We start from the raw sequence: 16858 nt of genomic DNA, 5'->3' as shown, positions 1-16858 counted from the left end.
ACTCAACATGCATTTCAGCTATGATTTATATAATCACTAAGACTCTCAGTCTCCATGAAAACTGTGGAACTATCCCCAGCTGTTTTTAGCCTCAACTCAATACATCCAAGCAAACTTTGTATCTGGCTGTGTGCAAGTATGATATAAACCACTTTTGTGATGATCAGATAAGATCCTCCTAACTGAAGTCAGGTTCTACCCCCACACTGTTTTATTATTAGTCTATCATAGGAATTTGATTAACGTAAGGGGGTTCCAGCCACTGAACCCACTGTCACCAGTCTACTGGAATACTGGAGTTATCCTTTCTCCCTATACATTCCTCATAGTGAATGATGTGTAACTAATGGTGGAGCAACAGCAGCAAAAAACCTATTCCAAATTAGATCAATTGCAGCATAAGGAAATAAACTGAAAAAAATAAATCACTTTTCTCCTCTACCATAATTTCAGCAAAAGTCTTGTTCTGCTGAACAACTCATAGTGGCAGGTATTCTGGTGAATCTGGTTAATGTCTAGCTTTTGTCACTGTTAAGGAGAAATGATTTAAATTTTCCCAACAATTTTTTTTTCATTAAAAAATGGCCTTTCAAAATTGAAATTTTTCATGAAAAATTTCATGAAAATTTTTTTTTGTTTTTCAAATTTTTTAGAAAAATATGGAAACAAATGCAGACTGTTTTTGTTTTGGAAAATTATTTTTATTTTTCCATTTATTTCTCCTTTTCCTTTTTTGTTTTGTTTTCTGTTTTGCCACTGTGTATCTTTATATCAGTTAGATTAATCATTCTTTTTTCATAGTTCTCTGACAGGAGTATAACTACTCATGGAGTCTGTAACCATACACTTTGCCCAATCTCTCACAGAAGGGGGACACGCATCTTGTTCTTTGGTTTTGATCCTGCATCAATCAAGTCAATTGGAGCTTTGCTACTGACTTCAATGAGCACAGGAGCAAAGCCTTTAATAAGAGAGCTAAGCTGGGAGTATTCTGACTGGGACACTGTTTTCAGATACACCTCTACCCCACTATAATGCGACCCGATATAACATGGGCTCGCATATAGCACAATAGCAGCGGGGATCCGGTGGCGCTTTAAAGGGTCCAAGGCTCCGGCTGCTGCGGGGAGCCCTGGGCCCTATAAATCACCGCCATAGCCTTGCAGCTGCTATGCCGGGGCTGCAGCAGCAGAGCTTGCCAGCTATTTAAAGGGTTTGGAGCTCCGGCTGCTGCAGGCAGCCCCGGGCCCTTTAAATCACTGCTGGAGCCCTGCCACCGCTACCCCAGGGCTGCGGCAGCGGGGCTCCACCGGCGATTTAAAGGGCCTGGGGCTCCTCGCAGCAGCTGGAGCCCGGAGCTCTTTAAATCACCGCTGGAGCCCTGCTGCCCCCACCCTGATATAACAGGGTTTCAGCTATAATGCAGTAGGGATTTTTGGCTCCGCACAACCACGTTATAGTGAGGTAGAGGTGTATAACACTGTCTTTTCTCTCTGAAACTGTTTTATCACATACTGTTCTATTAGTTTACTGATGGCAGTGTGTGCTTTATCATGTGGAGGGAGAGTGCTTTTGAAAGCTGAGGGCTGTTTCCAAACTCAACTGTATGGACATGTGGGCCAGTGGTTAAAGCACTGAATATATATCCATTGCTTCACACTGTCAGCATTAGTGGCAACTCACTCATTTGATAACATGCCTTGCTGTGCACCTGTGACTGAAGAAACATGCATTAAAAATACCTTGGAACAACTGCAAAATGTAACAGAGGAGCAGCTGATGCCCCCTCACTGTCACCTGGTTTTGTGGCCTCTGACAATGTTGTAAAAATTAGAATAGCATTGCACAATAAAGGCAGAAGAATCCTGGAATATTTTACACTGAAAGCATATGTCTACCACAAAAGCTGAAGGACTAAGCCAGCAGGACTTCAGATACTCCACAAAAATCTGTTGCTTCAGGGGTGACTGAATCACACCATGGTATTGTGGATTACCAATGATCCCCATCAGAGGAAGCTAATCCGAACAGCCTTAGATCCACAGCCATTCACATATTCATATGCTGGTAGGGTTGAAAATCACATTCACAGCACTGAATAATATAATAAAAACTTATGCTTCCTAATAGTATATGACCACTTCTTTTCTACTCATAGGCATATACCTTATGATTAGCACAATTTTCGCACTCAAAACTATGCCCTGTAACTTTAACCGTGCCTTCCTCAACCGGCCCTTTTCTACATACCTTGTTACTGACTTTCCCTTTCAAACTATTAGCTGTGGATGTTTGGTGTGGCAGTGTGTCGTAACATAACCCTTTATTCAGCTTATGCTGGAAGGCAGCAAGGGGTTGCAAAAGTTACATCTACATAGGATCAGCTGCCTATCTTTCAAGAAAACAAAGCCACTTACAGTATCTGTAATTCTTGTTCTCAGAAAGTATAAAGTTGTAATAGATTACTTCTCTTAGGATGCATGCTCCTCTCACGGAAATGTTGGGAAGGCTCATAGCTCAAAATTCTGAAGTTGTTGGATCCAACAGGGAACATTTTGCACTTCTGCTGTGGAATAATAGTGACCCCTAGTGCCCTCCAGTAAGTCTAAGCAAATATTAAAGAACAAAACTCTGAATTCTGAGTTAAGTGGGTGGGTGCGTGCGTGCTAAGCTACTGTAACTTATTTCCTCAGAAAATAAGATTCACAGGTAAGTAGTTTTCATTTATCCAAAAAGTACAAGTGGTATCTAATAACCATTCTTGGCAATTCAGAAGGTTTAAAAATATTTATAACGTCTGTAAAACAGGTAAAGATGAACAGGAAAAAAAGAAGGGAAACCTGTACTCCCATTCTATATAAATACTGCACATTGCTATAATTGTCAAGCGAGCTGCAAAGGCACTTTTTGCCACATACTTATTAACTTCTCACAACAAAAATGAAGGTTATATATAGAATCAATAGAGGATGAAGTAACTTGCTCAGTCATTTTGTTTCTTTCCTCACCTATGCTCCAGTGACCTATATTTTGTAACTTTTCATCTTTTTCAGTGCCCCTGTTTCACCTCCCACTAGTTTTCTATGCATTTTCTCCTTTTAAAATATCATTATTTCTCTTCTCAAACCATCTTCTTCAATATGTTTCTTTTCCAGTTGGGCTAGTCTCCCCTACCTGATTTTTGTTTAGTATTTTCTCACTTTGTTCTTCTACCAGTTTCTCTCCCTTTACTCCTCCTTTCACCAGTTCCCTCTTCCCTATGCCCATTCTTCTCTGGTCTTCACTTTGTTAGGCCTCATTCTTCTCCAATTCCCTTTCCCGCAATCCTCCTCCTCTTCTTAGAGGCAGCTTTCCCTGACACCTCCTTTGGTCTTTTCACCATTCCTGGCCTCCAAAGTCACACTTGAGTTCCACCCTCTGTGATCCTTCTCCTTAATCAAATCAATCACAGCTCTCTCCAGTGCAAGTCCTTGATGTACCAGTATGAGTATGTATCTCTCTCTCCTTTCTCTTTTTCCTCCAGGTCTGAGGTCATTATAATACTTCCTCCACTTATAAAACTCCTCCTCACCCTCACTGTGCCAGGGCGAGCAATCAGACAATTCACATGATTTAAGTTAAGCACATGCTTAAGCCTTTGTAAAAACAGTTCCTCAATGAGGAAAGGGTTTCATATCCTGAGTCCTTCAACATGTACTTTCACATAGCATATTCCATATACAGATACACTTTACAAATAAAATTGTAACCTAATTTCCTAATGCACCTAACTTCCTAATGCACACATACACAACTCCAGCAGAACACTGAGAGACCACCTACTGAATGGAAAATTCTATTTATTTTATATAGACACTACCAATGGAACAATGGTATACCATCAGTTTACAAAAAGACAGAGGCCAGATTTTTAAAGGTATTTAGGAGTTGCTGCACTCAGCATTGCAATGCAGTTAGGACCTAACTCTCATTTTCAAAAGCGATTTAGACACTTAGAAGTCTAAACTCCACTACCTAAATCGCTTTTGAAAATGAGATTTATCTCCTAAAAACAGTTAGGCATCACAATATTGAGCACAGCAATACCTAAATACCTTTCACATTTGGGCCATTGTGCTTTGCATGAAGTACTTTAAAAAAATCATAATTCACCCAAATTAAAATCACTTTTCAGTGTACCACAAGAAAAAAAATTGCAGCAGGGGACAATGTCCTTGCCAAATTCCAAGCTTTTTTTTATCACTCTGAGGTGATAGAGCTTAAAAAAGAAAAGAAAAACATTTTAAAAAATGTGTATTTTTCCACTCTTTTTCTATTTCTACAAATTTTTCCTCAAGGTTCCAAGAAAATTTACTTCCAAAATGAAAACAAAAGTGTCAAATTTAAGCTGGTAAGGGAGAAATTTTATAAAACTCTATTCCTCTGAATATGACCTTTTACAATGTAAAGGCGACTACAACCTCCTTATCTATAAGTATTGCTACATGCTCCGACTATAATGCGAGAATACATACTATAGAGCTAAAGCACAGTATATATTATAAAGTTTCCAAATAAAGTACAAAACCTTCAGTCTTTTTCAAGTCTGAACCTATGCTAACTCTATACTAAACCCACTATTTTATCCATAAAAGAAAAATTCAGCAGAGTATATATGCACCAAAATGACACTTTAAAAGATATAAAACAAAACATGTCAAATGTTTATTTTGCTTTACCTTGTAAATTCCAGTACATTTAGCAATTCATATCTTTCCTCATGGCCAAGCTGGAAAAAAGACATTTTTATTACTGAGATTTAAGCGTTAACCAAAAAAAACCAAAAAACAAAAAACTAGGAACTACTTTTTGGCATAAACCTACAGGACTAAACTGTATTAAATATGTAAACTATTTAATATCAATGCCAAAATATTAATAATAAATAGCAACATAATTTTAATGTACTTACAGAGTCTATAATTACTGAGTCAGGTGTCCTTCCAGTGAATACAAAATGAAGTTGTTTGGCTGCTCTGACCAATGCTCCTTCATCTGCAACAAACCAATTTCCATTGTTTTTTTTATAGATTGAGAAACTATCAAGAAAAATAATTTTCAAGTTTTAAATACCTTTTATATATTGTAGGATAAACAACACAGAGACAGGCAGATATGTACCTGTTCAAATTTTCCAATTATTCTTTTACCGGCTCCTCAGCAATAAATAAATAAATAAATAATTCCTCACTGCTCAAATTTTCTTTGTTATTCTTGAAAAAAGTTCAGGATCTCAGTTATTTCTGAGTCATTGTAAATTACCCTCATTTAACAGCAGTCCTACTGTACTTTCCTCCCTTTCTTTTTCGTTTTCTATATTTGTAGAATCTCTTATTACCTTTGACTAGCATTAATTCTTTTTGCTTTTCTGACACTGTTATTTTTTCCTCCTCAAACCACAACTGACTCTAAAAATTCTTGTTTAGGTGCCTCCCAAGTTTCCCATTTTGAGTATACGTTTTCTTTTTCTCACATATTTGAGTAGCCTCTACTGGCATCACACTGGCCAATTCCTATTAATGGTCATCTTCTTTTCAGAGGATCTGTAGTCTTTGCCTTCTTAATTAGAGTGCTTTTCAAGATTTCTTACTGAATTTGAAAACTTTCCTCCACCGAACCCTACTCACTAAATTTCTTGTTTTCCCCAAAATTTGTTGTACTGAAATTTAAATCTAACATTGGGACAATGCTGCAATTCTGTGATCCCATTCCTTACTACTATATAAGGAGTGAAAGTATTATTATTCATTTACATTTATAAAACTGAAGTAGCTCATAGTCAATATTTCTAAACTTCTCTAATATTCTCGCATTCTCTGGAAAGTTGTCCCCTTTTGGTGTTTTAATTTCATACAAGAAATTGTCACTACCAGTCTACCTGTGCTGGAGTCCTCTTGCCTCTTAGAAGGCCCACTGAAAAACATGAAACTACTTTTTGCTAGGTACATCTTAGAAGCTGATCCATTAACTGCTGCACTGCTTCAAAGGAGGCAACACAACATATGAGAGGCAGCACAGGAGAAGATTTTCATTTCATAGGGGAATTATTTTCCCTTAGGTTGAAAGAGCAACCTCCAAAGAGAAATAATAACCAAAGGCATAGCTGAAAATGTTACCCTGGTGTCTAAGGGTAAGTCTACACTGTATCTGGAAGTGAGCCACCTCATTACCTATTGTTAATTTAATCCATTTTAACTTTTAACTTCAGTGTACATATCACTGAACCATAGAATCACAGAACTGGAAAGGACCTCGAGAGGTCAGCTAGTCCAGTCCCCTGCACTCATGGCAGGGCTAATTATTACCTAGACCATTCCTGACAGGTGTTTGTCTAACTTGCTCTTAAAAATTTCCAATGATGGATACTCCACAACCTCCCTAGGCAATTTATTCCAGTGCTTAACCACCTTGACAGTTCAGAAGTTTTTCCTAATGTCCAACCTAAACCTCCCTTGCTGCAATTTAAGCCCATTGTTTCTTCTCCTATCCTCAGAGGTTAAGAAAAACAATTTCTTCCTCCTCCTTGTAACAAACTTTCACATACTTGAAAACTGTTATGTTCACTCAGTCTTCTCTTCTCCAGACGAAACAAACCCAATGTTTTCAATCTTCCCTCATAGGTCATGTTTTCCAGACATTTAATCATTTTTGTCGCTCTTCTCTGGACTCTCACCAATTTGTCCACAGCCTTCCTGAAATGTGGCACCCAGAACTGGACACAATACTCCAGTGGAGGCTTAATCAGTGTGGAGTAGAGTGGAATAATTACTTCTCATGTCTTGTTTACAACACTGCTGCTAATATATCCCAGAAGGATGTTTGCTTTTTTTGGTAACAGCGTTATATTGTTGACTCAATGAGTCGCTTTTCTGCTGCTCAAGCTGATGAGCCATAGCACTGTGATAGAAATGTCAGTCTTCTGCTTCAAGACTGGCGCCTATTTAAAGAGCCATAATAGCACAGTGTGTAAGATACTACACAGGTAACTGAGTAATAATACTATATACATATCACATGTTCTTTATTACATCACAATGAATCAGAAAATGATGTCTATGTGAGGCCTAGAAAAATAGGTCCTCAAATCTGACTGTTGGGCCTAAGTACTGTTTTAATACAAATAAATAACAAATATATTTCATTAAAAACTTTGCCATACACAATGATCATACTGATTTTTGCAATAATCTATTTGAAAAAAATGTATGAAGTGTGGTTTACTGGTGCTTTAAATATTGTCTTTTCTTGTTCTGTGTTGATGTTTTGGCTTATCATCAGAATCGTTGTACTACTTAAGAGGTTTCATTTTCCTTCCTGATGATTAATACATAGTGTGATTTTCTTTTGTGATACTTTGTTAGCATGAAGCATCAGAGACAGCCATAAATAGGGGTGTTAGCTTGTGTAACTGAAGACATGCCTTTGAATTTTATTTGTATTACTCAACCCATTCAACTTTTCACAGCACAGCAGTTTAGGTGTTGCAATGTAGATAACAAACTCTATGTGACATCTACAAATCCTCTCTAAGACATGGATTGGAAAACAACTAAAAGAGTGTCTTTTATAGAAGTAAAAATGCATGAGACATCTTAAATATCACTACTTTTACACATATATTTAAATTTCTGGGCAAGGTATAGACGTAGGGGTAATTCATCACCTTCGGAATTAACATTCTTGTTGAGCAGATTGAATATTTTACAATTTATATATAATTATTTAGTTCTTACCTGGAGATGCTGCTTGATATATAATCTTATCACCTTCTCTTTCTGGAACAGCTGTATGACACACTGCCATCATTGTTAGAAACTCGCAAATTATAGGTGCAGTTGGCTAGTCCAAAAATAGGGTAAAAAGTAACAATTAATCTTGCACTATTAAAATGTGTTAGTACTTACTGGCAAATATTAATGCGGGGAAAATCTCCTTTCCTGATTACAAGAATATGCATTTTTTAAATTTCCACATTATTTTGGTTGATGACATTATACATAAACCATTTTCAACATTCACCTGATCTGCTTCAATACTTTCCAATTGCTGCTATGCTTTCCTTTTGTATAGTTGGTGCAGATATTGATGCCTGTAGTTAAGGCTGCCCAAGTGTAATGGGGTGTTCACCTCACACTAGCCTAGAAGAGGTCAATGACGCTGAGAAGGGGCCAATTAACTGGATAGGAGGAAAGAAATTAGGTAACCTCAGTAACCCCTTAATGAAGATGGACTCCAGCTGAGAAGGAACAGACAGGGCTAGTATAAAGCCAGGAAGCTGACAGCAGAAAGGGAAAGGGCTGCATTAAGGGAGCCAGTAGCCGCTCTGTACATCACAAAAGGAGGGGGTGCAGGAAAAGGCTCAGGGAAATGGCAGCAAGGCTTAAGACACTGAAAACTTTGGCTGCCGATTAGAGGGTCCCTGAGCTGGAACCCGGAGTAGAGGACGGGCATGGGTCCCCCTACCAGCCACTTGGGAAGTGGCACCATCTGGGCAGTGAATGGGAAGACTACCTGAGACAGTCTGTATGGAAAAACTATGATACCTCCGAAGTAGGAAAAACACATATTGACCTATCTGAAGGGCCAAAACACGAAGAGAGAGCAACTTAAGTCAGAGAGAGAGAGAGAGAGAGAGAGGTGGCAGGACGCATGAGCAACAGAAGATGATGTCAGACCTGAAAAGAGCTAATTCCCAGAGCAGCCAGGAGGAGTTGCCATAGCAAAGTGTGAACCCTGTGACATCAATACTTTCCATAATGCAACTCTGTGATCAGATGTTTATAATTTTGCCTATCCATTCCATGTCTAATTCAGACTGATTTATTTTGGAAATTTTCTGCAAAACTGGTTCAGCCATTTCTCATAACAAGATTAGTAAAAAATAAGTTGTTTTTCCCACATTAACAAAATTCATGCAATGTTTTGTTGAGACACTTGAATGTCTCCATATTCTGAAGATGGGACTTGAAATGCGGCCATTTAGTGTCAAGTACTAAAACATTAACATCAATTAACAGCTCAACTGGAAATGTCCATAAATCATGTAACTAGACACATTAGATATAGACAAAAATTGAATGACATACTAAAATGTTTTATTCAGTAATGCGTGAATGGTTAACATATATTGTGAAATGAATTCTCTTTTAATATTGTCTGCACACAATAGTTTTTATTTTACTGTGGCACTATCACTGCCCATGCTGTACTTTTTCTGTGGACATATGATTTCAGGTTCCAGCCCAGTCAATTCAACACCTTTCTTGAACACTTAAAAGAAATAGCTGCTGCATTTTCTGTTAAAATTTGTACCCAGTCCCACACAAAGGGTAGACTGAAGCAAAGTCAGTCAGATGGCTTTTAGTGTGACAGTCTAAACAAAAATAATTCATTTTTTTTACTCAGCACTTATATAGTTCATCTGTAGATCTCAAAGCACTTCAAATTGAGAACAGGAAACCACCAATTTTAGAGATCCCCAAACACTTGCCAAAAACAATCACTTCCCAAAAGAATTCCTAAGACGTGGAGTTGCCAATACTGAAAGTTACTTAGGGAAGATTATTGTACTACTGCAAACGAGAAACACAGAACTCTACTAAAAGCGAGGCACTTCAGCTGTAAAAACAACAATTCCCCTTATACTGTATAGAATGATAAAATGCTGACAAAATGACAATTCAAGAAATAGTATCGAAGAAGGAATGGTATAACTCAGGGGTAGGCAACCTATGGCATGCGTGCCAAAAGCGGCACGCAAGCTGATTTTTAGTGGCACTCTCATGGCCCAGGTCCTGGACACTGGTCCGGGGAGCTCTGCATTTTAATTTAAATTTTAAATGAAGCTTCTTAAATATTTTAAAAACCTTATTTACTTTATAGACTTCAATAGTTTAATTATATATTATAGACTTATTGAAAAAGACCTTCTAAAAATGTTAAAATGTATTACTGGCATGCAAAACCTTAAATTAGAATGAATAAATGAAGATTCGGCACACCACTTCTGAAAGCTTGCTGACCCCTGGTATAACTATATGGTAAGTCATCAATCTCAGAAACCTCTTCAGTTTCACTTTCAAAACGGGATGACTCCTGCCCTTCTTAGATTCAGAGCCCTGAATTCCTCTAGGAAAGAGGCACATATTTACTCATTTCTGTTATAAGACCTGATCAACAGAACACTTGAGCGTGTGGTTAACTTTAAAAGTCCATGAGTTGTTCTACTGAAGAAAATTTATATACCATCTCTCCCTCCAAGTATCATAAGGCAGGGAGGACTGCTACCCTCAAGACCCAAAAGAATACCACTCCAGGAGCCAAACAAAAACAAATAGTATCCTAAGAGGAGAACAAAAGAAATGCTGTAAAAACTAAGAATAAATAACTAACAGCTTATCTACATGGAGTCTTAGGGTATGTCTACACTAGAACTGGAAGGTGTAAATTCCAGTTTGAGGAGACATATCCATGCTATCTCTGATCAAGCTAGCATGCTAAAAACAGGAGTGCAGCCATGACAGCAAAAGTGACCGCACGGGCTAGCTGCTCTGGTACAGACTCAAGGTGGACAGCCCCTGCTGCAGTAGTAGAAGTGGCTATGCTTCTATTGTTAAGAGTGCTAGTTCCATCCAAGATAGTCTACGAACATCTCCTTAAACTGGAAATTACATCTTCCAATCTACATCTTGTGTAAACATACCTTTAGTTCAGGGTAAGCCAGAGTGTGAATCTACAAAGCACTAGCTTGCCATGAACTAACTAGCCATGTTCACCCTGCTACTGCACTCTAAAAGTTCCATAGTGTGCTTTGAGGTCACACACTACAGACCTTTTAGGGCATGGCTACACTGGAAACTTTAAAGCACTCCGACGGCAGCGCTCTGAAGTGCAAGCGTGGTCGTGTACGAGTGCTGGGAGAGAGGTCTCCCAGCACTCCTGGTAATCCACCTCCACGAGGGGATTAGATATCAGCGCTCTGAGCCTGTTTACACTAGCGCTTTAAAGCACTCTGACTTGCTGCGCTCAAGGGGGTGATTTTTCACCCCCTTGAGCCAGCAAGTCAAAGCACTATAAAATGTAAGTGTAGCCAACCCCTAATGTGCGGTAGCAGGTTCTACATGACCAGTTAGCATGTGTTGAGCTAGTGCACTGTAGATTCACATCCCAGTTTGTTACACACTAAGTCTCTGTGTAGGCAAGTCCTAAGTAATAATGACTATGCTAACATCTAACAATTTACACAAGAAAGGCTGCTGATAAGCACTAGAAAAAACAGTGAGCACAAGGCACCACTAGGACCTCCAACTTTTGTTATGGGCAGTGAGAAGGAACTGAGAATGGAACAGAATGACCATACCCTTTATATAGTCGTTTGGAGGAGGAGGTCACTAAAGGTGCATGCACCACTCCAATGGGTACTCCTCACCAGAAGTCTCCAACTTGAATACACTGGGCACACACTCACGAACAATGGAATAAATATGTGTACAAGACATCTCAAAGAACAAATTTCCATGGCTAACAAGTACAAAACTTTATCATGAATGGAAAGCTGGGCTATTATTTACACAGAAGATAGGTGGGTTTCATATAAGTACAACATTTAATTTCCTTTAAAGGATATTCTCATTTTGTTTTATTGAAATCATTCTTTTCATCTTGTAAAATAGATTTTTTTTTCCTATATCACTTACATGATTGCTTTGGAGATTCTCCAGCAGTGATGGATCACTAAATGGTTTCTCTTCTCCAGTCTGCGAGCCCTGACTAAGAAAAATGAAGTAGAGAAGTAAGAAGAGAATCATTAGTATTTTCTTAATCATTCATTTGAAAATCACCAATGGCCACACACTAAAGCCAAACATTTTTATTTCTAATCATGACATTATAATGTTAACGGACAAATGTACACATACACAGAGTAACTGAACTGAACCCAATATTTGTTGGATAACTTTGAAATCTGAACAATTCTCTTGATATATAAAATTACAACACAGAAGCCACTACGAGTTTGGCCACTGGCTTCACTGGATGCTGCAACAGGGACACAGTAAAAATTAATCCCAAATAAAATTATAGATCCCAATCCTGCACTCTGTTCTCCACAGGCGGCCCCATATGCCCAGGTGGAGTCTCACTGAGGTCACAGGGACTCTGCATAGGTGCAGGGGTTTGCCTACACTGAGTAGATGGCAGGATGAGGCCCCATTATTTATTTTTGTAAGTTAAATTATATTATATATACTTTTAATAATAAAACATTTGTGAGTGTCCAGCATAAGCTAAAAAAAAAGATGCTAAAAATACAGAATTTGTATTAGAGTTTTGTTCATCATACACAAATTTCCAAATGATACCACCATTACAATACACTTATAATATGCCAGAGTTCTCGAACATGTCCCCTCTAACCATCATAATCTCTGTAGAAGAGAAAAGAGGCTGAAGCCTGTGGCCTGGTATAAGGCCTGAGACCTGAACAGAAGTCGGGCTATAAGCAAAAGTCAGGCCCTGCTACAAAGCAAACACCGATTTGCAAGTTCACTGGCCAGTACATGAACTTGGCAAAAACATGGCTGGCATTGCTAAAATACAGGCACTCCTAAAAAGTACAAGGCACTAGGTATTCACTTAAACACATTCCAGAAGGATTGTACAAAAACACCAGGATACATGTTATGATATAAACACACTCCCCATAGATGGCATATGGACGCACTGACCCCTCAAGAAGATAAGGTCAGGACAACAGGATAATGGATGGAGATGTTTTGTTCTAGCCAACAAGCACAAGGTGCAGGGTGGTAACTAACCACGTCAGAAGGGTGATATACACCTTGTTTGCATCAGTGTATAAAAGAGGGGTTACAAGAACTTACAAAAAAAGAACCATCTTTGTCTGGCCTAGGGGACAGCAGAAAATCCTGATGCTGACTGAGCTGGTTCATGCTCAGGGGCTTGTGTGTATTAGCGTCTCTATAGAGTCCAGGGGGTACTAATAATGTGCTTTGTCAGCAATAAACCTGGCCAAGCGCCTTCTCCACTGAACCAAGTCTATGGTCCTTCTAGATAGTATACCAAGGTTTGCTGACTGTACCAGCTATCTGCTGGGCTAGTACAGCACATGGAGAGAAAAAACAGACACACATACGCCAACTGACAACAGCCTTCTCAAGGACACCCCACTTAGGTCTCATGCCTCTTTCTTGGGCAATCCTGCAATTTGCTCCCTCCAGATTGGGGTCGTAGGCTGCAGTCTCCTGCAATTCACTGTGATCACCTCAGCAGATCTGACTTCAATTCAGCACCTGCAGTTCTGGTCTCTTAGTGGCTATGACAGGGTTATTTGGTGACCGGCCAGCTTTCATAAAGCTGTTTATTCAAAACAAAGGCAATTCAGAGAAAACATTTATGCCTTGCTTACTAGGTGGTCACCCATCTTCCACACAGAGCAGTGGTGGGCAACTTGCAGCCTGCACGTGGCTAGTCAGGGTAATCCGCTGGCAGGCTGCGAGACAGTTTGTTTACATTCACCGTCTGCAGGCATGGCCACCCGCAGCTTCAAGTGGCCATGGTTTGCCGGTTCTGGACAATGGGAGCTGCAGGAAGTGGCAGCCAGCACGTCTCTGTGGCCCACAACACTTCTTGCAGCTCCCATTGGCCAGGAATGGCAAACCATGCCCACTGGGAGCTGTGGGCAGCCATGCCTACAGACGGTCAATGTAAACAAACTGTCTTGTAGCCCACCAGTGGACGGGCCACATGCAGCAATCTTGGGGTCCCAGACGTGGGGGAGAATCACTCCAGACCTTTCAAAAACCTACAGTCATGTCATGAACAAAGACCAGTTTGCCCTGGGACAGAGGGGGCAAGGCCGAAATAGCAACCAAGTGGATCTTAATCAATGACAGAGACGGGCCCTGGAGCTTGAGATGCAGAAGATAGTCCAAGATTGCCTGCAGTGAGGCCCGTTCAGGCCAGATGCCCTAGTCTGAGGCACAGCACTTGAACCTTTTCCATTTGGCCAGGTAGGTTACTCTGGTGTAGGGCTACTACCCAACAAAAACTACAGGACATGAGCTGAGCACTCCTGTCCATCCACATGCAGCCAGGCAGTCAGGTGCAATGCTGGCAAGTACGGTTGCAGAAGATTGTTGCGGTTCTGGGACAGCAGATCCAGCTAGAGAGGCAGCTGCAGCGGGGCAGCCACCAAAAGGTCCGGCAGCGTGCCAAACAAGCGCTGGCAAGGCCAAACCGGGGCTATCAGGATTACCTTTGCTTTGTGCTGTTTGATCTTCACATGGACTCTGTGAATTAAGGGCACTGCTGGGAAGTCATACATCAGAGCCCCTGGCCATGGGAGCAAAAAGGCATCTGACAGGGAGCCCCTGTCTATCCCCTGAATCGAGCAGAACATGTGGAGTTTGCTGTTCTGACAGGACACAAACAAGTCCACCCGCAGATGTCCCCATCTTTGGAAGATCACACTGACCACCTCCGGATGGAGCGACCACTCATGGTGAGAAGAGAAGGTCCTGTTGAGACAATCTGCTAACATGTTCCTGGCCCCAGGAAGGTGTGAAGCCACTAGATGAATGGCATGCGGCATACAGAAGTCCCAGAGATGGAGAGCTTCTCGGCAAAGAGCTGAAGATCTGGCTGTGCCCTGCTTGTTGATGTAAACATCGTGGCAGTATTGTCTGTCAGGACCTGTACCACTTGCCCTCCAGGTGGGGCAGGAAAGCCTGGCAGGCCTAGCGAACCTCTTTGAACTCTCTGACATTTATGTGAAGAGAGCAATCATCCCACGACCAGCGGCCTTCCATGCTGAGCTCGCCCCGCTGGGCTCCACAGCCCAGGTCCAAGGCATCGGAGACTAGTGTCAGGGACGGGGTCGGGACTGCGAAGAGAAGTTCCTCCAGTACTGATCCGGGTCCAACCACCATTCCAGGAACAACCATATGTGATCTGGCACCCTGACTACCGGTCTAGATTGTGCCTATTGAGGATGTAAACCGACACCAACCACACTTGCAGTGGCTCGAGATGAAGCTGGGCATGACCGACAGCTTGAGAATGCGCTACCATATGGTGCCTAACAACCTCAGGCAGGTGAGAGTGGTGGAGAGCAGGTGCCCCCTTACATGAGAGATCAGGTCCAACATGACTTGGAAACATGCCTCTAGAAGGAAGGCTCTGGCCCGCATAGAGTTGAGGACTACCCCATGAACTTTATCTGTTGCCCCAGTATTAGAGTTGTTTTATTTTAGTTTATTAAGAGCCCTAGGTCGTGGTCGGTGGAACGTCCCAGGTCAAGGCTCCTTTGTACTTGATCCCAAAATCTGCTCTTGATAATCGTCAAGATACTGATAGACCTGTACCCCTCGACGCCTCAGGTAAGTATCTACTGGCACCATGCATTTCATGAATATTCTCGGGGCTGATGAGAGACCAAAGCACAAGGCCATGAATTGAAAATGGTGCCAGACCACCATCAAACGGAGGAACTGTCTGTGCCCTTGGAAGATGGAGATATGAAAGTATGCATCCTTCAAGTTGAGGGCAGCATACCAGTCTCCGGGATCCAGGGAGAGAATGATGGAGGCCAGGGAGCCCATATGAAACTTCAACTTCTTGAGATAGTTGTTGAGGCACTCCAGATCTAGAATGGGTTTTAGGCCCCCTTTTACTTTCGAGATTAGGAATAATTTAGTAATAGCAAATATTGACTCAGTAAAAATCATCTAAAATTCAGTCTGCATGTATGAGTTTGAACACCAGTTCATATTATTTCTAAACTTTGCATTTTTAAAATATCACAGCTTACACAATACTAAATCATGAATTTTAAACGAGACAGATACTAAATTATCTTTAATGCTTACCAATCATCTGAAGAACTACTATAATCCTCAGGCTCAGGACAATGGCTGCACAAAAAGCAAAGGAAGGATAGAAATAGAAGGAAAGTATAATCACAGAAAGGCTAAAAAAATCAGATCATGTAAAAGAAAAATTAATGAAGGAAATGAGTTACTAAAAGGGAAGAAGTTTTAGAGTACCTCAAAAGAACTGTTGTTAGTGCCAAAATATCAGGAAACACAAAGTGTTGCAATAAAATATTAAATGTATGTTGGGGCTCTATAATATGCAATCAGGCTAAGTTAATTCATGCTTGATTTAGCCTCATGGACTGGCATCCAACAAAATGCCTGATCCAATGCCCATTTAAGTCAATGGAAGATTCTCATTGATTTCATTGGGCTTCAGACAAGAACATAAGAATGGCCATACAGGTCAGACCAAAGGTCCATCTAGCCCAGTATGCTGTCTTCAGACAGTGGCCAGTGCCAGGTGCCCCAGAGGGAATGAACAGAACAGGTAATCATCAAGCGATCTATCCTCTCGCCTATTACTAGCCCCTTCACCCATTCCCAGATCAGCCCATTACTGTGTTAAAAAAACAAAAACAAAACAGAAAATCTAAAATCAGAGAACCATAGAGGTTTCCTATAGGATAAGATGTGGTAAACATATTAATTCAACAGATGCCAAGACACACATAAATACAAAATGTAACTAAGTCAAAACAGAAACCAAGGGGATGATCTTCAGCTGGTGTAAATTGTCATAGCTTCACTGAAGCCAATGGAGCTATGATAATTTATACACCTCTACCCCGATATAGCGTTATCCTCAGGAGCCAAAAAATCTTACCGCATTATAGGTGAACCCAGGTTATATTGAACTTGCTTTGATCTGCCAGAGCATGCAGCCCCTCCCCCCTGGAGCTCTGCTTTACCGTGTTATATCC

The 16858-nt window shown here is 40.6% G+C and overlaps 1 protein-coding gene across 5 annotated transcripts in view; it reads right to left on the bottom strand.

The window, feature by feature from the left end:
* The window catches only part of ATP8A1 (ATPase phospholipid transporting 8A1), a 263824-nt gene that overhangs the window by 144790 nt on the left and 102176 nt on the right, over window positions 1–16858 (bottom strand). For 3 of the 5 annotated variants that reach the window (XM_032784992.2, XM_032784991.2, XM_075066494.1), the window contains 5 exons: window positions 15930–15974; window positions 11736–11808; window positions 7773–7878; window positions 4952–5034; window positions 4719–4768 (listed from right to left, as the gene is read on the bottom strand). In XM_032784992.2, the coding sequence (XP_032640883.1) occupies window positions 4719–4768; window positions 4952–5034; window positions 7773–7878; window positions 11736–11808; window positions 15930–15974 (357 nt within the window). The remainder of the gene's footprint in view (window positions 1–4718; window positions 4769–4951; window positions 5035–7772; window positions 7879–11735; window positions 11809–15929; window positions 15975–16858) is intronic. The other 2 variants (XM_032784994.2, XM_032784993.2) reach the window with 1 other exon arrangement.

This window comes from Chelonoidis abingdonii, chromosome 5 (genome assembly GCF_003597395.2).
Source record: "Chelonoidis abingdonii isolate Lonesome George chromosome 5, CheloAbing_2.0, whole genome shotgun sequence".
In the NCBI taxonomy this organism is placed as follows: domain Eukaryota; kingdom Metazoa; phylum Chordata; order Testudines; family Testudinidae; genus Chelonoidis; species Chelonoidis abingdonii.
This window is presented reverse-complemented; position numbering and strand designations above follow the sequence as displayed.